The sequence below is a fragment of the Pezoporus occidentalis genome, unplaced genomic scaffold, assembly GCF_034315485.1.
Source record: "Pezoporus occidentalis ecotype Australia unplaced genomic scaffold, CSIRO_AGI_Poc_V1 ctg179, whole genome shotgun sequence".
Classification (NCBI taxonomy): Eukaryota; Metazoa; Chordata; class Aves; order Psittaciformes; family Psittacidae; genus Pezoporus; species Pezoporus occidentalis.
The window spans coordinates 579,626-602,349 of record NW_026913629.1 but is presented as its reverse complement, the minus strand read 5'-3'; the positions used below and the strand labels follow the sequence as shown (position 1 = coordinate 602,349).

The 22,724-nt window shown below is 41.4% G+C and overlaps 1 protein-coding gene across 10 annotated transcripts in view; it reads left to right on the top strand.

The window, feature by feature from the left end:
* Positions 1–22,724, top strand: part of CUX1 (cut like homeobox 1) — a 271,313-nt gene that overhangs the window by 186,932 nt on the left and 61,657 nt on the right. For 2 of the 10 annotated variants that reach the window (XM_062614913.1, XM_062614911.1), the window contains exons 12-20: positions 4,158–4,216; positions 9,201–9,249; positions 10,269–10,365; positions 11,766–12,131; positions 13,126–13,191; positions 14,641–14,742; positions 16,953–17,779; positions 19,132–19,297; positions 19,957–20,013. In XM_062614913.1, the coding sequence (XP_062470897.1) occupies positions 4,158–4,216; positions 9,201–9,249; positions 10,269–10,365; positions 11,766–12,131; positions 13,126–13,191; positions 14,641–14,742; positions 16,953–17,779; positions 19,132–19,297; positions 19,957–20,013 (1,789 nt within the window). Of the gene's footprint in view, positions 1–4,157; positions 4,217–9,200; positions 9,250–10,268; positions 10,366–11,459; positions 12,132–13,125; positions 13,192–14,640; positions 14,743–16,952; positions 17,780–19,131; positions 19,298–19,956; positions 20,014–22,724 lie in introns of all 10 variants that reach the window. The other 8 variants (XM_062614909.1, XM_062614910.1, XM_062614915.1 and 5 more) reach the window with 6 other exon arrangements.

Here is a 22,724-nt window from a genome sequence, read left to right as displayed (position 1 = left end):
TTCAGTACAGTAATCTCCTTCCATTTTCTCATAGGCTTGCCCGGGTAATGCTCTGTATTTAGGTTCTTGTTGATAGTGTCTGATGCAGTGACTCTGTTGATAAAATTTGAGTCATTTCAACCCTCTCTAACCTTATTTGTTGCAGTATAAAAATATTTCACAATACATGCTTTTACCCCTAAGTGCTGGGAAAACCTGTGTCTGAGATCTGTTGTAAGAAGACCCAAATCTCAGTGGCAATGTGTTGATCTCATGTTTGATTATAGAGGGATTGCTTCAACTGAGATTGTAATGGTTGCCTCCACCAAAAATGAATCACAGTTTCACAAATTAAAGCAATGTTCTCAGACCATATCTTGGGGGAATTCTTTAATACTCTGTGACTTAATGAAACAATACAGAAATACTTTCAGAATTATTGCTTCTTTATCTTCATCTGATCTAATAATCAAAACATGTCCTCTAGTAACAAGTCTTTTCTAATCGTATTTGTATTAACCCTTTGTTGCTGGGTGTTAGAGCTTCCCTGCTACCCAGTTACAATAAGGCAGTGCTAGTTAGCAAAGAGATCCATCAGATAACCTGGGTTAATTAAATATGGGCTTTTTAGTTTATCATTCTAAACTATGTCATTAGTCTTATGGGGGTTTTTAGATGTTTTAGAGCCATTAATACAGCACATGCTATTTACCTAAGACACTTCAGTTAAAGACACAGTAATAACCTGCTCAGTTGTTAAAAATAGGAGGGGAGCCAATCTGTGTATGCTCCAACATGAGTTTAATCACACAACAAATGCAAGACAACTCCTTAACATGGAATATCTTCTGATTTAGTGTGTAAAACACCACCACTCCATTCCTTCTGTCCTCTGGCTCCCTGCATTATTGTCTGTTGGAGAATGTTAGGATGTATTTTGTCTGAACTAAGCAGGTTGATATTTAGTGCAAGATATTAGCTCCTCCAGATTGTCTCACAGCTTGAACCTTTGTTATACCATGTTCTGTGCATTTCACAGGGTTCTTTGAGACAATTACCATACTAATACATTTTAAAACAGTCATTCACTGGGAAGATGCCAAGAGCCTAAAGAGTCTGCTTATATACAGGTAGTGCATTCTCAGTTGTTAGTTTATATTGTTTAGTAAAGTATACATTTAGGTGCAGATTTTCCATGGCAACAATCTCTATAGTAGGTACTTGGAAGTGATGGATGTATGTGGGTTTTATACAATTCAAAGTAAAATATTGCTGGTTGCCAACCTGCTATAATAGTATACAAGTACCTGAGAGTCCAAAGCAGCTTCATTTTGTCAACATCTTTTTTTTTTACTAACTGGGCTTTGCACCTAAAGGTCTCAGAAATATTTTCAGGGTAAAGCATATCCCTATACAGTTACATTTAGTATAGATTGCATGGCAATGGGAATCATTAGCTTTTCTTGTATTTTATCTGTTTCTACAAAAGGCTTTTTTCTTAGCATGTCCTTGCATAAGGAACTAACAGATTAATCCAAGATATTGTTTGTTTTAAATTTATTCCAGTGCTTTATATACTGAGGGCTAGTGTAAATAGCCAGTTATCCCTACTGTAAAAGCTATCCTGTAGACCCCAAAACGCTACAAGTCACAGCAGTTAAGGAAGAGATGAATTATAGTGTATCCTTGCTTTAAGCTTTAGAGGAGTAAGAAGCAGTTAGAAGATGGCCGGGGGAGCTGAAAGATGCTGTGTGGTGTTCAGCACCATCCTCCCATTGCCTGCATTGGAGTTTTAAAGCTGTCAGCCATGATGCTCAGTCTCCTGCCCAGTACCGAGGGCTCTCTGGCGCACTGGTTTCATTTGAAGATCCCTCTCCACTCTTACTGAGCCTCATCTGGTGCATTAAAAAGTCCAGCTGGATTCCCTGTTAAAGTGACTCTGGTTTTCAGCATCAAGCTGTAGCTTGAAAAGCTGCTTGAACTCATGGCACATTGAAGCTTGGCCCTTCTTAAAACTGAGAGGACTGAAGTGACCCTTGGGCCCTGGGGTTATGTGCTGCATTTGCATAATGAGATTTCAACACATGTTGGAGGTTATCAGAACCTCAGACATCTTTAGTATTTGTAGGATTTTCCTGGTCACATTATCCAGGACCAGAACACCTGTACAACTGTCTCTTCTATATAAAGCAAAGTCGGTAATCCCTATAATTCCAGTTAGTAAGTGGAATTTGGTAAGGCAGGACATGTCTGGTGAAATGGCTAAAAGATGTGTGTCTTTTCTGTCTTTTTAACACATCTGAATGACTGCATGAGTTACTGATGGCTAAGGATTTAGGACATAGGACTTTTTAAGAGGCCACTTGTTTCACCAGTGTTCCACAGAGTGCAAATTCCACACTTAACAGTTTCTGCTTTCTTGTAACAGTGGTGCTGATCCATTAAGAGTTGCTTGTTGAGCAGCTGCCAGAGCAGGGCCCATCCATTACTGCTGGGAGATGCCTCTTGTCAGCAGTGACTAAGGATTGTGGATTATGGTGTCAAAAAGCAGGAACAAGAATTTAAGAGGGTGGTATATTAATAACATGGATGTCCACTTTGTCACCGCTTTTTAATATGTGTACTAATGGCAAGAAGGAAATGCCAGCGATGCCTAAACTGGAAAGGGCTTGACAGGGAATCCTTTAATAGGTAGCAAAATAGCTGGAAATCCAACAAAGCCCCATCATGCTGCTGTTGTCACCTGAAGAAGCCTCATTTAAATCATTAAGATGGCTCAGATAATGGACTTGCTGATCTGTGGGTTCTGTATTACAGTGTTCAGGTTTGCTGCTTGTACCCATTGGTAGCTTTGAGATGGGTGACACGTACACACGGGCTTACTTGGGTTAAGAGGTTCCTACTTCTAATTGTTCATGTGCCCCAGCCCTGCTGTTCACCCATAACTGTGCTGGTGTGGAACTTTATGGGGCTGCATTTAAAATGAGTTTGCTATAATTATCCAAGTTCACTGCAAGCCTTCCCTGCCTTCCTCCTGCATTCAGCAAGCAGCCCAGGAGTGGCTTCTTCAATTCACTTCTCCTCTGAAGGCAGCCTCTTCTGGACATAAAGCCCTCTTCTCCTTTTTCATGTCATATATTCCTTCCGTTTTCAAAGCAGATGCTCTGTCTTTGAGGGTGCTTTGTCCTTGTGTTATTTCTGTTTCCTGTGACCTTTGGGTTTCTGTGGCAATTTTTACACCAAAAAATGAAGTGAAGCGGAGCTAGCCTGAGCTTACCCGTGGAAGTTGCAAGCCAGTAAGTCCTGTTCTTTCTTTGCTTACATCAGGTGTGCCTGTACTAAGCAAAGAAATTATTAGTGGGAAATGAATGTGGCTTCTGAAAGCAACGTAACGGCACCAATTATGTATCACTATGTTTTAGGCCTCCTGAAGCATTTATCCTGTAGTGATGAGCACTGTTGTTGGGAGCTGGGTAAGGTCCAAATGCGTAGCATTGTGTTGGAAGGTTTATTTCAACATTTGTGGCATCTTCAGACCAAAGAGAAACCATTGAGACAGCCCCAGGTCAGGCAGACCTGAGCAAAAAGACCTGCTGAGTTGGTCTCAATGCTTCATCTCCGGTGTGTAATCATTTAGTTATTGCAATAAGTAATGCTTGTAAAATGACTTCGTACAGCTGTTTTGTTTGAGCATGAGGCATTGTAGAAGTCTGACAAGCCTAAGGCTTGTTCCAGTCAACAGCAGCGTCTTCAGTCTTCTTCATCCTTTTCCATGTAGATAAGGTTATCAAGACCTCTTGTATGAAGAATACAGTGTGTGCCAAAGCATCCTGCTTGGTTATTCCATTTATCAGTTGCATAAAGATCTCAGCTGCCCCCATTTCTAATACCTTCTTCCCTGACCTCTTTCCTGAACACGTGACAGTGACATTGCAAACAGCCAAATTGGGACCTACTGAATTCTGTAACGCTTGGCACGCTGTAAACAAAGGAAAAGTGAGGTATAATTGTGTTTATGTTGAATTGGTTATAGTTTGTTTTCTAATACATGTAAATTAGGTTCGAGTCATTAACCCTCACTTGTGCTGCTGTATATATGGAATAATTTAAAGATGATTTTGAAAGCCTGCAGGAAGAAAAAAACCTAAATAATTAAATCCATCTTCTTTCTTTTAAAGCAACTGGAAGAAAAACTGAAAGGACAGGCTGATTATGAAGAGGTTAAGAAAGAATTAAAGTAAGTGTTAAATGCTTACCGTAATTTTTTCACAAACTGTAGTTTAACAATGCTTGTTAAATGAAGCCACAAATCTGTGATCTCGGAACAATAAAGAATTCAGTCAAACCCACAAAGATGGGGAAATTGGGAATGTTGGCAGAAATTGCATCCAGAACTGATGCTGTCTCTGAGAGTGCTCCTTTTCATTGCAGCAGTATCGCAGTAGCAAATAATACAGGTGTCATGAAGAAAAGGTGCTAAAACTATTGTCCACCAAGGGTAAAACATTTGAAAATCTGTGGTATTTTAGGTGGATGACTCTTTAAAAATCCCCAGCCAACAGCTGAATGTGATGTGGACCAAGAATTAAATGCAGGGCCTTTGGCCATAATACCTTTTCTCTGCTTTTGCCAGCCGCTGTTCAGCACTTACCATTTTAATGCTGTGCTTGTTTCACTGTATATTTTTGCTAATACATTGTGGTTTTAAACTAAAGCCACAAACAGCCTCTTCCTATTCCAGGGGGCTTTTTTAAGAGACTTAAACGAGCCTTATTTTGAACTCTAACAAGATAAGCTGTCAGGTTCAGAAGAGAACTTTTTTGACTGGAAATACGTTTAGTGTCATGGTTTAAATAACTGCAAGAAACTCCATCTCTTCTTTCATCATTCTGGCATTTTTGTGTGTATTTTAAGAAGCCTGAAAAAATGTTACCTTGTTTAATGAGGTATTTCAGATGGGGCTGGGAATCATGTGCTTTTGTTTACACGTCCCTGGAGAATGTGGAAAGCACGTTTGGTTTTGCAAGCCCAGGGACTGCCCAGGCCCTTGGTGCTATTACATTCAAAGCCATGCTGACTGCGGTTCTGGTTCAGTGCCAGCTGCAGCACACCCTGATGGAAGGATATAGTTTCAGTTGACTGTTTCTTTGGTCATTATACCTGAATATTAACTGGTCTCAAAAAAAACATCATTCTTTTAGTGATATGGATAAATACATCCATGTTCTCTCCTGAATGAAGGAAACTCAGCTTCAGATTTCAGCTGCTTTATGCCCTCATGTAAATTAGTGAATGGGAATGAGGCCACAACCTCTCCATTTGCTCCATGAGTTACTAAATGTGAATGTGCCAAAGCAGCAAATGAGTTTTAAGTCCTATGAAACTCTTTTATATCCTTATATTTCTGGCAATAATGCCTTTTGGTTTTTACTTTTTCTTTGTTACAACACTGACATGAAGGAAGGCAGGTAAGAGGTCGGGAGAAGCCATGACACCAGAGTATTCATATGGTGCTTCTGCCTGTTCCTGTTATTTCAAGATGAGCCTGCAGTGAAATAGATGGGAAAATCTCCTGCAAGTGACCCTTGTTGGGTGCCAGTAAATTAACTCTGTTCTCCTGGCTGTTACAGCTTTTATATCCCCTAATTTGTGGATAAGAGTTTTTATCTGCTGACTTTGGAGGGACAGCCAGCTACCTTGTAGGTAGCCTAGGGTCCACATACCATCCTACTGGGAGGTGTGGGGTGTTAAGACCCTCTGTGCGAGCACTGAAGATGTTTGCAGTGCTGCATTGTCACAGCAGCTCACTCATGCCACCCTCTCTGCTCCCATCTGGTCCAAAAGATGTGCCAAAATCTAAATGGGCATCTGAGAGTGACAGTCTCATCTGAAGTGAAGCTATGAAAAGTCTATTGCTGTAGATCTGGTATCCCTCATACTGAATCCTACTGTGCTGCCTTTGTACCCTGCAACACTGACCGAGAAAGAGCTGCTCGTAACATGCATACACACCAAGAAAAAAGATATCTTGTCAGTAAGGAAGAAGAGAATAAACTCCTTGTGTGTTTGAGAACTGATGTATTTTCCTTAATCCTCCCAAGGATGTTAGAGGCATTCGAGGCTGAGGGATCTCAATGTCAGCCGGCTTCTAACCTTGGAGGAGCTTAAAGTGGTCCACATCAAGATCTGGATGGGAGGATTCCTTTGTTGCTGCATTGGCTTTTGTGCCAAATGGCTTTTAAACCTTTTTTTTGAGATCTGAGAGCTCTGTGTGTACTTTCAGTTCCCTCTTGAGTAATACAACAGTGCTAACCCTCCTGCCTGTGCAGTCAGGATCATACAATCAGAAAGTTGAGCTGTCCCAATGCACACTTTGCTTTAGAGTAAGATCTTTCAAGTCGTCTTAGATGTGCAGATTCAAGTCACAAGATCTTTCCTTTAAAGAGCAGATAACTGATCTTGAGCAGCAGAGTGAGCTGAAATCTCATGGGCAAAGATATTCCTGGAATCCAAAGGGGAAACATTTTGCTTCCTCGTATTCCTGCTTGTGACACATTTGGAGAGTCATTTTTGACATACTTAGCTTTTACTTTGAGAAAATGAACATGCTGTAGTGAATATTCCTCCAAGGGCAATTTGAGATAGCATCAGCCTGGATTTTAGTGTATTTTGGGTTCTAAGTGTATAGGAAATTACCTGTGAAATGACCAGAAGGCTATTCCAGGTAGCAGAGAATACACTTTAAGCAGGCAGAGGTCAGTAAGTTTCCAGATGAGGTTTGAATGCACATGCCTGCTCCAAGCTCAGTGGAAAATACAGCTGCTGCAGTATTCAGGATCCTTTTTGCAGGTCCCAGCTGACAGCCGGTACTCAGTATAAAAATGCATTGGTAGAGCAGCTGGTGCAAGTGGAGGGCACAAGAGGATCAGGGCTTCAAAGCTGGCCATTTGGTACCAAGAACCCCATGTACAGACTAAATACATTTAGGCTTACTTTGCACGTGGGGCTGGTTTCAGTCTGGCTCTGTAGGCAGCACAGTAGTGGTCAGAGAACATCACACCAGCTCCTTCAGAGCGTGCAGCTTCCTTTGGTTTAGTCTCATCCTGAAGGAAGGCGGCTGTATGCTCCAGGACTGCTCTGCATGGCAGACCAAAGTGTGGTAAGTGGGGATTACTGGGAGACCGGCATCGCAAGTGTGCTGCTGATCTGAGCCGAAATGGGAGAAACAGCTGGGATTTGCCACGGGAAGCTTGTTACGTGATAATTTGCAGTAAAAAATAGGGGTTTTAAAAAATTCGGATGGGTTTCCTTATTCGACCATCATGAGGGCATTGAAACAGAGTGCCCAGAGAAACTGTGGCTGCCCCATCCCTGGCAGTGTTCAGGGCCAGGTTGGATGGGACTTGGAGCAACCTGCTCTAGTGGAAGGTGGCCCTGACTGTGGCAGGGGGTTGGAAGGGACATTAAAGCTCACCCAGTTCTAACGCCATTGGAAACCATTCTATGAATCTGTGATTACTGCTTGCTGTGCTTTCAGCCCCTCTTTTCAAAGGGTTTTCCCTAGATGAGTCTCTGCATATTTGTCTCCCCCAGAACCTTGGAGTCCTTGTAGACAGAGCTGTGGCTCTGAGGAGATGTCCCAAGAAGCACTTGCTTTCAGCAATGATTAGTAACCTGAGTAAACATGCCTGTGATGTCAATATAATGTCAGGACCTCTAAGAACTCAAGCCATTAATGCACAGCCTCTCTCCTTGACTGGCACAATTCCATTAATAGCAGAAAAGAGGCACTTTTGCATGTGGGTGAGCTGTTATGCCAGCATAAAGCAGTCTCTTAATGGCATTGCTTTATGTGTTTGTGTATTGGATGGTGGCTCTACCCCACAGTGATTTCTGCTGGGAAGAGGTGTCATTCAGTGACCCCGTATGATGAAACTGATGGCCAGAGTTTTGTAATTTTATTAATAATTATATTTGTAGGAGTGCCTGTCAGAATTAACACAGTATGCAACGCATGAGGTTCCTGTCTTGGAATGACTTCTTTTTCCCTTGGATTTGCTATGGCTTTGAGTGATCTTGAATGACTCACTGAGCCTACTGATTCCCAGAGTGTCACTTCATGGACATCTAATTCTGGATTAAAGCACAGACAGATTTATAGAGGAGCTGGATGCCACATGGTCTGAGGCAGTTAATGAGTGCTGGGTGTTCAGCTGACTCCTGGTGGCATTCCCAACCAGTCCCTACATCTTAGTATTGGCCTTCTGCCTTTTTTTGCCTCATTTTCCACATATAATACATGGTTGGACATATTCTTCCTGCCACACAAAGTTCCTGGTGCTTTATACTTGAAAAAAATGCTGTATAAACACCATCTATATCTGGTTAGGTATTTTTCCTCAGCAAATGAATGTCATCTTTGTACGATGAGAAGCTGAAATCATTTATTGCTTCAGTCTGAGACGTTAACGTCCTGCCTGCAGCAGGCCTGTTTAAAACAATTCATTAGACGAAGCAGAGTAATAAGTTTGTATTCCTGTAAGATTGTTGCTTGCCCGATGATACACCTCTCACTGAAAGACTTTGAAGGGAGACATCCTTCGACTGCACAGTATTTATATAAAATATTGACAAGGAGACTATCAGATTCTTCTCTTAATGTACTTATAAATACTTGGATCTTTCATATTTCTCAAGAAATACTGTCCCATTTTGTCTTCCCTTTGCCATAGAACTAGGAGGCTGTTAAAATGATACACTGCCTTTTAGCCTGTAGCGTCTTGGTTGGGAGGATTATTTGTGCATATTTTCATTGCTGTGTGAGCTGGTGTTTATTATATAAAGTACTGTGATTGGGGTGGTGATTCCCCTGTTTTGTTGCTTTGCTACAACTTCTTCATTCCCTTCAAGCTTCACACAGAAATTTATATCGCTTCTGACAGCTTAAAATGTTAGATCCTTATTAACCTTTAAATTTATGCCTTAAACTGGCCTGGTGGGATTGCATATGGAATGATTTAGATGACGTTCGAGAGAATTTTCTTATCCAATAACTAGTTTGAATGGTTATTCTATATTCATTATGAGACTGGGCTACTGCAAGGAAAGTTGTTATCACATGTAGTGTTGCTGGAGAGTAGGAAGTGATAATGTTAATGCTCATTAGTGGAGTTGTCATGAAAAGAAGAAATAGACAATAATTGTTTTTCTGCCTTCCACAGTATATTGAAATCCATGGAGTTTGCACCATCTGAAAGCTCTGGTGCGCAGGTACTGAACCTACTTTTGTTTTCTTTCTTACTTCAGCAATTCAGTTAATGAAGAAAATATTTGTCTTGCAATTCTTTGGTGTTGGCGCGGGCAGTTTCCTGTGGCTGTTGAGACATATGGGTTGAGCATTGTTTTCCTGATGTTTCCTTATGCAAAAAGCTGAACTGAACATTTTTTGCCTGTTAATTTTTTTAAAGTGGTCAAGACAGAGAATGACGTTTCAGCTGTGCTGGAGTGGATATTCATAATGTTGTGGAGTTGGGTCTTTTAAACGTACTAGAGTTGTTTGACAGCTACGTTGAGATTTGCATGTTTCTTGCCCTGACAGTACCCTGAGCAAGGGTTTTACCATTTTTAAGTCTTTGTTAGCCTTGAAAATAATGCTCACCAAGGAAAACAACCCTTTGAGTACTGAGAAAGCTGTGCTGTATTCCAGCAAGTGAGGTTTAAAGGTTATGAATTAAATTCCTGCTTCTGAAATCTGAACCGAATAGCAATACACAGGGATTAATTTTCAATATGTTTTTTAATGATCAAGGGGTAGATATTCGGTGGAAGGTAAATCAGACACAGGTTTCTGTGAGTGACTTAGGTTTTGAGCAAAGTGGTTTTGCTGAAATGCAGCATTTCAAGGGAATGCTCAACTTGGGTCAGTCAACCTAGAAGAAATAATATAATGTTAACTCCTATTTTAATCAGATTAAAAGGAGTCTGCAGCTTTTAAATAGAAGGCATGCCAGTACCATTTTAAAATAAGTAGGATTAAGAGAATGTTCCATTGCACATTCCAAAATAATGCAGAATTGAGGGATGATTTACAATGAAAACTAAACAGTGAATCTCTTCTATGGCTCTCATAGGAGCACTGAGTGATTCCTGCAAATATATGCATGGCGAATTCCCTAGCTGCATTCATAGCAGGGATGAGCAGTTGTTTTCTTCTTCTGAAATCCTTTTTAGTGCCTGAGTGAGACTCTTAATGCTTTTAGAAACAAACCTCCCACTTTGATTTTCTTTAGGATGCATCTAAACCGCTGGAGGTGCTGCTGCTGGAGAAGAACCGCTCCTTGCAGTCTGAGAACGCCACGCTGCGTATCACAAATAGTGACCTGAGTGGTAGGTTGATACGATTTTCAGCTATTCTGGTTGTTTCCTGTCATGTAAAGGGAGGGAGGGCTGAGTGAGAGATGAATGTCTGAGCTAATGCATGGCAGAAAGAGTAAGAGGTGACAAGAGCACTGAATGATGCTGGATTTCTGCAGTTTTATAGGCTGGATTAGAAAATCAAACTTGGAGACCTCAAAGAGTCTTTAAAGGTTAGGGAAGAGAGGCAATACAGGATGTACCAAGCGGTAGCATTTGAGGCTGTCTTCTGTTTTGGGAACAAATTCATCTGTGGCACCAGAAGTCTCTTCCCCCACACACAATGTTATGCAAAATGTTTGCATGTAGAACACAATAATCTTCCTGTCTGATACACTTAGATATACTACAGCAGGTCAGCTTGGAAAAACAAAATACTTTCTTCTTAGCAAAGCGTGTTTGCCGTTTAGCTTTCCTAATGTGGGCTTTTTACATCTTGTGTGCACATTTTTTAAATGGCAAGTCATGGAATTTCCAGATACTTGAATGTTTATGGTTTTTGCAGCTGGAAGGAAGTTAAAAGTTGCCACTGGCCCTGGGATTACTGAATTCTGAAGCGGTTTATGACTTTTAACTGAGTGATCTTGGTGCATCCACCTAATGGTGATTATTCAAATTGGTTTGTTCCAAAATGTAAATGTTTGCTGCATTTGGGTTCAGTCAGGTCCAATGAGTAATGTCTTGAATGAGAGACAACAAAGAGACTTGCTGTCTGTAACTGCATTTATTTTAAATGTATAACTGCACTTCATGTACTTGTTCTAGTTTTAATGTTTGTAAGGGGGATTCTCCAGGCTGCAACATACAAGAAAGGTGCAAACATGAAATGCATGTTGTTTGTTTTGGGGGCCTTGTTTGGCTTATTAAAATTTCAATTATGGGGAAAAAAACCCACCAACCAAATGAAAACAAACCAAAACCAAAATGAAAACAAAAACCCCACCGCCACTTCATTGGCCCTTGGAAATCTGCACTTTTTCCCTTTGCGGGGCAAACTTTGCATTTTTTTATCTTGGTTTTTCCCTCTTTGATCCCCCATAATGCATTATGTTTGACCTTCCTTGTAGGGTCAGCCAGGAGAAAAGGGAAAGACCAGCCTGAGAGTCAGCGTCCTGCAACCTTGCCGGCCTCCCCTCCTTCTCAGTTGCTCCGCAACACGGGGGAGCAGGCTTCCAATACTAATGGTACACACCAGTTCTCACCAACGGGTTTAAGTCAAGACTTTTTCAGCTCATCCCTGGCGAGCCCCAGCTTACCCCTGGCCTCCACAGGAAAATTTGCACTAAACTCTCTCCTCCAGCGACAGCTAATGCAGTCCTTCTACTCCAAGGCAATGCAGGAAGCAGGAAGCACAAGCATGATTTTTTCAACAGGTCCTTACAGCACAAACTCCATATCTTCCCAAAGTCCATTACAACAAAGTCCGGATGTAAATGGCATGGCCCCGTCTCCCAGCCAGTCAGAAAGTGCTGGGAGCATCTCTGAAGGCGAGGAAATAGACACAGCCGAAATTGCACGTCAGGTGAAAGAGCAGTTGATCAAGCACAATATTGGACAGCGGATATTTGGACATTATGTGTTGGGACTGTCGCAAGGGTCTGTGAGTGAGATACTAGCCCGGCCAAAGCCATGGAATAAACTGACTGTGAGAGGCAAGGAGCCATTTCATAAGATGAAGCAGTTCCTCTCGGACGAGCAGAACATCTTGGCTCTTCGCAGCATCCAGGGTAGACAAAGAGGTAAGCGCTCACCGTCCGAGAGTCTCGCCCTGTTTTCCTCTTAGTTACCGGTGTTACAAACTGGAACGTTCCCTGTATGGGGCCATTTGTGTGTTGGTGCTGTGTTCACCCAGATCAGATGTCAGGTACAGAAAGTACAGCTTTCTAACTCTGCTTTTCAGCCCTCAAGCAGGTTAGTATCTTTGCTTATGCTTTTTTTAGCTGCTGACTTGTGTTTGTCAGCAGGGGCAAGCAGCAGGGACACTCACATCCCTCACTTCCCAATAGCTTCCTGTCAGAGCTAAATACAGAGTGAAAAGGGTCAGTAGCAACTAAGGGTATCAGCCCTCAGAAACACCCGGACGTTTTTATTTGGGGTTGTTTATTGCGACCAGACTTTTGTTGTGTCTTATGTGATCTTTTTTGTCCCAAAGTGTTTGACAAAATACCACAGGTGATGCATGAGATGAGTAATATAAAAGGAATCCTGATTTGAAGCAGCTTTGCATATTTCAGGCAGTGATTTTAAGAAATAACATGCGTTTCATTGTGATTCATCTTAAGCAAAGACTGAGATTTACATTTAGAGAAACTGGAAAGTAAGTTGTTTACAGTCAAGAACTATTGGAAAAGACAGGCAGGATTTTGCTAGACTGTGTTTAATTGAAAGCGCACGCTGGTCGATTTATAATCTGTTCTTCCTTTTGATGATTGTACTTGAGGGGATTATCTGCCCATCTTTAACCTCTTCATTTTTGGTATCTCTAGACGTTTATTTATATCTGTCTAATCTCCTTTCCGAACGTAGCTGTAATCTTTATTAACAAATCAGCCAGCCTTGCTTCTTCCCAAGTAGCCAGCTCCAACCGTGCTCAGCCAAGGGCTCGAGGGGGCAAGGGCAGCTCAGAGCCTTGTGCTCAGAGACAGGCTGCCAGCTTCTCATGTCACAGAGCCCATGATGTCAGAGCAACCATCCCCTGATTGTTTTGTTCTTACCAAACTTGTTTTTCAACAGAGAATCCAGGCCAGAACCTGAACAGACTATTTCAGGAAGTACCGAAACGAAGAAATGGGTCTGAAGGTACGTCACAGGCAGGTGTTTTTCTTTGCAGTCAATACCTAGGAAGTGGAGTGTGCTTTAGCTGTGTGTTTCCTTAAAACTGTGCAGTTTGATTCTGGCCTGGAATCTGATAGAAAAACAGACAGTAAGTATAAAACAAACCATGGGTTAGATGAACACTTTGCTTTTTCTAATTCTGCTGCTGCTGTACTAACGTAACCCTGTTTGGATACTTTTTCCACTCCCAACCTCACTGCGTACGCAGATAAAAAAGAGAGGAGTGATAGAAGTGGCTTTATAAAAGCATCAGATCCATTGAAATGCTCTCTTTGCTATTTTTGTGATTTTGGAGGTAGAAAGCTGCACAATTACAACATCAGTCGCATACTGCTTCTGCTCTAGATTTGCTTCTTTCCTCTCATGGGGCTTATGTGGACAAATACAGTTTAATACGCTGTTAAATTAGTGTGATACTTCAGTATGCTGTGTGAAAAAGACAACAGGATAGTAATAGAATCATGCAGGATCGGGTTGGGTTGGAAGGGACCTTACAGATCATTTAGTGAACATAAAATAGTGAACCTTAAAAACATCGTAAGTGAACGTCAGAGCAATAATCTCTGAACAGGAAGTACAAACATTTTTCTTTGTTACAGATTAGTTGCAGTATTTTTCTTGTAGCAAGACAAGAGAAAGAATTAAAAACAGAAACAAGTACCCTAAAACTCTGTAGTTATTTTGGCTCCAGACAGAAATTATCTAGCTCACTTACAAATGATAATCTCATCATGAAAAATGCAGTTAAGGGCAATAGCATTCACAGTCATAGTTTTTCCTCCTTTTCTTCCCCTTAGTGGTTAAATAAAACCTAAACCAAACCAAACCACCAAGTAATACCTCTTAGCTGGAGAGTGCTTCAAATGGTATCTGTGTTTAAATGGCTGTTTTTCTTAATGTAGTAACCTCTAGAAAGTTAAAGGTTACTTTTTATCTAGTTCTGTTCTAATTCTGGTTTGGGCTGGTTGTATACTCCTCCTCCTTTGCCTGGCACCTGATGCAGTTTTTAAGTTGATTCCTTATCTTATGTTTTTAGCTTTCTTCCTTTCCCCTCTGGTTCTTTTCCCTTCTGTTTTCTCTCCCCCTCCAAAAACAAAAAAAAAAAAAGGAAAGGAAAAAAGATAGACCTATGTATGTTATGCTGGGAAAGGTATATATGACCACCTAGCTCTTCCTCTGGTGATGTCAGTGTTCTCCTTGCTCCAGTGCAGCTAACGGGCAGGCCTTTGCACTGCAAGGATATTCTTCTTTTATTAAGTGCCTTCTTGGTGTTGTAAATGTTGGTAAAGGTGCTGTGTAAACTGCTGTCAGGTCATGCTGGTGGTATATCAGTATATACTGTCTGTCTTTGTGTTAAAACAACCAAGCAAATAGAGGTTTTCCCAGAGTCATTAGTTTTGTTTTCTTCTCCAGGTAATATAACCACAAGAATCCGAACCACAGAGACTGGCTCTGATGAAGCCATCAAATCCATTCTCGAACAAGCCAAAAGGGAGCTGCAAGTACAGAAAACAGGTATGGTCTCATTCTGTCTCTTGCTCCTTTTATTTCAGAATTTAATTAAAACAATTACCAGGAGCTTTCTGGTCAGTTAATTATATTCTTAAAACCCTGAATGTAGGTTTGAAGAGCTGCTTTTCTTTTTTTCTTTTTAATTATTTGCTGGAGTTGTTTCTGTCTCTAAGAGATCCTAAGTTAAGGTACACGTGTCACTGCTTGGCAGGGTCTCTGCTCAATACTGCTCTGCCCTGCTGCTGGGGGAGCAACACTAAGATTCCTGAACACCTTTTCCCACATGTCAAAGCTCTGCCTTCCCTACACCACTCCAGACCTGCAGGCAGTCACCCTGCAGGACATACCTACAAAACCCTTTCTGCTAGCAGTTTGCTCCTTGAAAAGGCAATGCCTCCTGCTTTCTATTCTCTTCTATCTAACTCAGGCCCCAGGGACACAACTGCATGGAAGAGGGAACTGAATGGATTTGTCGGGGTGAGGGTCATTATCTTGCCAGCAATTATCAGTCACATAGGACCATCATACTGTGGCCATCATGTACTGAAATTAGAATATAGCCAAACTCAGTTCTAACTTCTATATGGCTGTGGTTTTGGTTACCAAATGTGTTCAGTGAATGAACTGGCAAATCCAAAAAGCATTTCATTTCCCAAAAACATCATTAGTTTAACATCTTAGCCCTAGAGAAGTTTAATTTCTCATTGTATGCTGTCTTGTAGTTAACACATAGTCTACTCCATAGCCCTCCCATCTTTAAAGCAGTTTCCAGTACTGCTAAAGAACTAATGCTGGAGTAGAAATAACTGTGCAGTCCTTTGGTTTGTTTTTTTAAATACTGATTTACAGTTTTGGATAGTTGTCTCTTAAATGAAAACTAACCTAATCTCATGGCAAATTATAAAAGACAGTTAATATACAATTTAATATATGACTTAGTGGATATGACTTTATACAAGTAATGATAGCACAGAGAAAAATATGGGCTGTGTGCAGGAAACTGCAAGCACATTGTTCCAGTTGCATGTTTCATCAGGGAATGTCAGACTTCCTTTCAAATATTAATTCAGCCTCAAAACTCCCAATGAAACCAGTAGATAGAAGGGAGAGTCCCACTGTCTTTTTTTCCCCATTTCTTAGCTTTTTAAATGTATTTTATAGTGTGTGACAGGAAGGAATGTAGGGAAGCAAATTTGGAAATGTATTCAGACAAGCCCATAATATTGCTAGAATAACATGCAGCGTGTTTCAAATCTTACTTCGCTTTGAGGCCACTTCTTGTAGTGTATGGGTTCCCTCTTATACTTAGTGCTTCACTTTCCCCATTCGTTGTAGAGTAGCTTTCAGAGGAATTGGTTTTCAACCACTGGGGACCTCAGTGGAGACTAACTTAAATGGAAGCAGATGCCATTGTTCTGCTCATCCCCAACTGCCCCAGCACAGCCCCACAAGCCCCGATTCACCACTGAAATACTGCTTTTAGGTGTTACCTCTTCTGAAAGAGCCCAGGGCTCCATTCTTGAGCTCCAGATAAGGCAGAGTGATGACCAGGCATCAGCCTGGCTTTGTAGAGCTGTTTATTTCAGTGTCTGTGACCATGGAATGAGAAAACAGGAAGCAGGAGCATATCCAGCTTGTTAAATGAAATAACGAAGTCTCTTAGTAAAGTTCTTGCTTTGTTGTAATTTGTGTGTTATATTTTTGGAGTATAAAGGGCTCCCCTCATTTATCTGGTAAGAGGGTATTAGTAGTCCATCCAGGTGAATGCAGCTGTGCTCAGTTTTGTGTGTGTTACCATTCCTTTGTGAAGATAGAGAGAAGTGAAAGGTTAAATAACTTTGCAAACAGACCCATGACATGTTATTGACCACTTGGGGTGGGGGAGGAAGAGCTGAAGGCTTGAATTTTCAAAGGCATTTGTTTGAAAATGTTTTCAATGGTGGAAAACATGCAAGTGGCACCAGACATCTGCAGCTGAGGCTCTGCCTGCACAAGTCCAGCACTTTGGCAACTCTCATATTTTTCCAGTGAAGAACTTTGGAAATCTTACCTTATTTTGATAAAGTACAAACCTTTGCTTAGTGGAAACTCCTCCTTCCCATCCAGAAATGTATTGCAGCCCTTTTTTCTGACAGGGAAATATTAACAGTAGCACATGTTGAATATAAAGCATATTCGTGTGTTGCATTTAGTCTTTTGGTTGTTTTTCATAGCTGAGCCGGCTCAGCCGCCTTCTGCATCTAGCAGTGGCAATTCTGATGATGCTATTCGATCCATTCTGCAACAAGCCCGACGTGAAATGGAGGCACAGCAGGCTGCCCTTGAACCTGCCTTAAAAACACCACCTTTATCTCAAGCTGACATTTCTATCCTGTCCCCCAAACTAGTATCTACACCTGCAATGTCTTCAGTTTCCAGCTATTCTCCTTTGGCCATATCCCTGAAGAAACATTCATCTGTCACTGATTCCAGTATCTCTGCGTTGCAGAACCTCTCTGGGCTCAAAAAGGAGCCTCAGGAGGCACCTGTTTTAGAGCTTCATGGAGTAAGTGATTCTGCCCAGGGTATGTTGAGGCATGTTAAAAATGAGTTGGGACGTGGTGGTGTTTGGAAGGACCATTGGTGGAATACTGTGCAGCATGAGAGAAGAAATACAGCTCTTCCTGAAGACATAAAAGTTGAGGAAACCAGTGGTGGAAAAGAAAAGGTCAGCAATCAGACTAGGCCAGATCGTAGCCAGCTCCAAGGACCATCTTCTTCAGAGTATTGGAAAGAGTGGCCAAACGCTGAATCTCCGTACTCGCAGAGTTCTGAATTGAGCATGACTGGGGCGAGTCGCAGTGAGACACCACAGAATAGCCCCCTCCCTTCATCCCCTATCGTGTCTTTGTCAAAGCCATCCAAACCTTCAGTTCCTCCACTGACACCTGAGCAGTATGAGATTTATATGTACCAGGAAGTGGATACGATAGAGCTAACGCGGCAGGTCAAAGAAAAGCTAGCAAAGAATGGCATCTGCCAAAGGATCTTTGGGGAAAAGGTAAAGAAGTGGTTCTCTTGTTACCCCAGTGTTGTGAGCGCGCGTTCTGCTTCTTATGTTGGTCTGGAGCTCAGGAGGATACACCATGTGTCTGATGGAAAAATGCTTTTGCTTCGTGTGTTAAGTGTTTTATACAAAGATTGGCTGCAGCCACCTGTAATTAGAAATGGGGCCCCCAAGTTTAGAAATCCTGAAAGCTGAAGCAAACGTTACTGAGACTCAATATTTCATGCTTAAAGTAATGAATTCATGGAATATTTGAGTAATACCGTTGTCATGACTGGAGAGTCTTAAATTTGTTATAAGTGAAGATACAAGAGCATTTTTCCTTTTTAATATTTGGAAATGTGCACAAGGGTATTTAAACAAACACACGGAAAATCCCCTGCCTCTCCTTAGTCTGAAGTCAGGAATTCAGTCATTTCTTATACCTGGTGCTTAGTACCTTAGCGTGCTTTGAGATGTTTTAAAGCAATGTATGATTACAGATACACAATGCACGATAAGGCTGTCTGAAATCCTCACACTGTGGGCCCTAAGCACTGAACACGTGGGATTTCAGGAGGGTCCCCACCCACCAGAAAACACCTCCCAGGCTGTAAGAAGCGGAGGACATCTGGTGTTTCTTCTTCCTATGCGGAATTGAATCAAATATAATAGTCTAATAGGAGCTGGCATTGTGCTGTTACCTTTTCACTAAGATGTAAAATGAAAAACCTGACCTCTTGGGGTCATTAAAGATCCCGTGGCAGCTTTCATTACATGTGATTTTTAACTGCTGTACCTGTGCTGAATTCCAGGCAGGTAATTGCATTCTGTCTGTCTGAAATTCCCCCTTTGCTGCAGTCGGCTGTGTTCTTAAATATTTACTTACGTGGAGCAGCCGCTGCTGCAGGTGAAAATACACATCGTTATAATTCATCCCCCAAAAAATCAACCAGCTATAGGCCTAGTCTCAAAAGTCCCAATTATTTTTGTTTGAGAACAAAATACATGCCAATCATTTCCTGTTTTATCTGCCTGTGTGTGCCTGGACTCTGTTTTTCCTGTTAAAACTGATGAAACTATCTGACACAAAATATGAAAAGCATGCAAATCTCGCACCATCCTTTTGCTGTTTGTGCTGCCACTCCGTTCCTGCAGGAAAAAAGCCCCATGCTCCAGCAGGAAACCACGGCAGGAGAAAAGTATTTCCATCCAAGTACCCACAGAGGTCATTTTGCAGTTTTACTCATTGTCCATATAAAAGCGATTGGAGCGATACAGCAGCAAAGGAAAACCAAAGTGACTGAAATTACTCGTCCTTCCACATCAAATGTGTTAACGTGCCATTCTTGGTTGCTTCACTTCAGGTATTGGGGCTGTCCCAAGGAAGTGTCAGTGACATGCTCTCCAGGCCAAAGCCATGGAGTAAATTGACCCAAAAAGGCCGAGAACCATTTATTCGTATGCAGCTCTGGTTGAATGGTGAGCTGGGACAGTGTGTCCTGCCTGCACAAGGGCAGCAACAAGGACAAGGTAATTAAAATTCCACTCTGTTGTTTGAGTCGAGGAGGAGGAGATCTTTCTTTTCTTTTTTTTCTTTTCTTTTTTAAACTTGCAGTAAGTGACACTTGCACCCAGTGCTAGGCCAGGCAGTGCTGGAAGTGGCAGCGTCCACCCTTGCAGCCCAGCCAGTCCCCAGAGAATGCACTGGGAATGTTTATGAAGGAAGCACTTATTTATGTGTAATTGATAAGCAGCAGTTATCAAGTTCCTCATTAGGATGATATTAGCTAGGCATGAATATGATACGTAAGTCAAACGATTTTGGCCAAAGAGCTGGAAAATCTTGTGTGCTGTTTTCTAGGCTTGCATAGGGGATTTTTATTGTTCCTAGGAGAATATCGATTGCTTTCTCAGGAGGTGAGCTAGAAGAACTAAGCTTTAAAGGGGGGAATGCTGTGTTGCAATTACACTTTTATTGTGGCTCTCCTCTTACTCTAATACCAATTGTGACAGAAAGGCCAGACTAGGGTTTGGCCTCGGTTGTACCCTGATAATGCCACTGACTTAAATGAGCAGCGCGCCCTTGCCGAGATCAGCACTTTGCTATTTGTTGAGCCTGCTTACTGTTTAGTTTGTGGTTTGGCATCTCCTTTTATTGTTCCCTGATTTTCCTCTCCTCTCTTATCTAGTCCTTCACTCTGTGACATCATTACAGGATTCCCTACAGCAGGGATGTGCAAGCTCAGGTAATCAGCTGGTTTCAATGATTTGCTCTGAAATAATTCTCTGTGCTTTTGTTACGTTTCTTTTGCTTTGATGCCAAGAGGTTGCCCGTGTTGTGTTATATCATACAGGAGTCCCTTCAGTTTTTTTATTAAGCCAGTTAATTCCTCGTTCTCTCCTTGTTGCTATGGCAGATGTAGGGAGTACACGTATTTAGCTGCATATATTAGGTAAAGAGACTCTCTCTGATCTTAGAGATCATTGGCTCTGTAGGGTTTCTTTTACCATCGTTCAGCTTATCAGTTTGACATGTGACAATGGCTGTAAAACAAGCCTTTCGTTTGTAATGTGATCTACATATTCCAGCTGCCTCACTCACACTGGCTTGTTTTTTGTTCCCCCCACTTTCCTTCGCATAAAACCTGCTTTGTTAATTTGAAGGTGGGGGAAAAGACCACGTTGTGCCTCTCTGTTTCAAGCTTCCCTAAGTATTCCAAACCGACCTTCTTTTTTTTCCTCCCTCCCCTTTCTGTTTGCAAAAAAGCAGATGCAGCAAAGATGAGTGTCAAAGAGAAGTAAATTGCTCAAGGTTTTGTAAGATAGCCACGGTATAGGAAGGAGACTGGAACAGAACAGCTGTGTTCCTGCTGTTAGATACCAAACTCTACCCACACAGACGTTTTACCAATGATATGCTTAACTGGCGTAAACTGCTTGGGCTGTTTTGTGCTTTAGAAAAACACTTGTGCCCTACCCAGTACTTGCACCCTGTGCCCTGTATTGGAGAACTATTGCATTCCAGCATACACACAAGGGTGGGTTGTGCTCCTCTTCTACCTCTTGCCATTCTGAAACACTCTTTTTTTCTGGCGTTTGCTGGGTTTATTCTGAACATCCCAACCCAATCGCGTTTCTCTGTCTACTGAGAAACTATTTCAGACTAAAAGATTTTACTACAAGAAGATCCATGATGACATTCGGTCCATGTTTTTCTTAAGAGTTGAAAATAGATAAAAGCCAGAAAAAAAAAAACAAAAAATGCCCCTGGTAAAAGCAGGCAATGAAAATAACCAAACTGGGCAAAAATTATTTGCAATCATAGGGCTATTGTTACTTGCAGCAAAACATTTAGTGAACATTAACGTTTCCTGCTACGTTTTAGAAGCTGCTGTTCATTAAAAGCATGCATTGGCTATTTTTCTGTAGCATTAATACTATGCAAGGGTAACTGTTACAGCTATAAACGCCTAAGACAGCATGGAAAATATGAGTAATTAATTGTAGCCCTTTTAAGAGGAATCTGAAATCAGAGGAGCTGGGAAAAGGCTGCATTGTTATTGCTAATCATCATATTTATGACTAACTGTAATTATAAAAGATTGAAAGACAAGCCCATAGGATTAGAATCCAACCACCTTGTGGATTCCCAGGAGGATCGCTGGTAGCTGAAAGTGATTTCCTTCAGGAAGTTCAGTTTTGCTGCTGTGATATTTTGCTCCCCTCCCACACTCCCAATCTTGTTTGTCAGTTCCTGCCCTTGAGCTCATATTTTGTGAGGCGACACGTTCCTATCAGCTAATAAAATCATGTTATTGATGATTGCCCCCTTCTTTCCTTAAAGTAGACTAACTAAGGAGAGAAGGTGCTCGTGCCCTCTTCTTCCTCACCCAATGATTAAAAACAAAATTGTTGTGCAATTGTTCTTTTCCTGGTGCCTTCCTCTGTATAAAGGAATAAGGAAAGTTGTGACACCCTGCAGAACAAAAGAGCAAAACCAAGTGATTTGAATGAGGAAGGGCAGTTTGGTAATTTTCTTTTATTAGGAGCGCTTCTGTAATTAAAAGCACAGCAAGCACTTTGGAAAAGGTAATAAGAATTATGCATTTGTGAAAGATCCTCCACTGCAGGGCAGGCAAAAGAAAAAAGCAATTCCCATTTTCCCTTCTTCTGAGATGTTTCCCAGGAAAATCCAGGCAGAAAAGGTTGCATGTTGTAGTTTTAAACCAGAAATGAATCAGAACAATTTTGAAACGAGAAAAGGTCTGGAACCTTTTCTGTGTAATATAATTGCCTTGGAACTTGTTGAATGCATGAAGGGGAAGAAGTGAAATTAAACTAATACATTCAGTGGCTCCTGAGTGCTTTGCCAAGAAGGTCTTCAGCGTGCAGAGTGTCAACAAGCATAGTAACGTCTCAGACTTTTATTAGCTGTGAGTATTTTCATTACTGTTTGGCACTATTCTGTCAAACTAGCAAGATTTGCTGGATTTCTGACCCGGTTACTTACACTCCTAGATCATGAGGTTTTGATTAACACCTCGTTCATGAAAATGTGTTCTTTTGTCTGGTGATTTTCCATTGTCGCACGTGAACAGATGGACCCATTAGTCTTTTCTATGTGGGAATGAATGGATAAGCGTTAGATGGGTCTTGATACAGATATAGATAGAGATTGAGATAGCAGAGAGAAGCCAGGCTTGATTTTCATCTTTAAAAGCTTTATTTATGGGGTTTGAAAAAACACTGTACCAAATTACAATCAGGTAAATACCTGTATTTTCTGCTTGTGACCTTTCATCAAGGCTTTCGTGTTTCTGTGCAAGTTTCAGTGAACTTGTTTTACACAAAAACGGTGCCTATACCCTCGGTGGTCAAAAATAGTATCACTGTGCCTTTCCGAAGATTCTTCCTGTGTATTTCTTTCCACCTAACTGCTCTAATGCCCTTGGGTAAA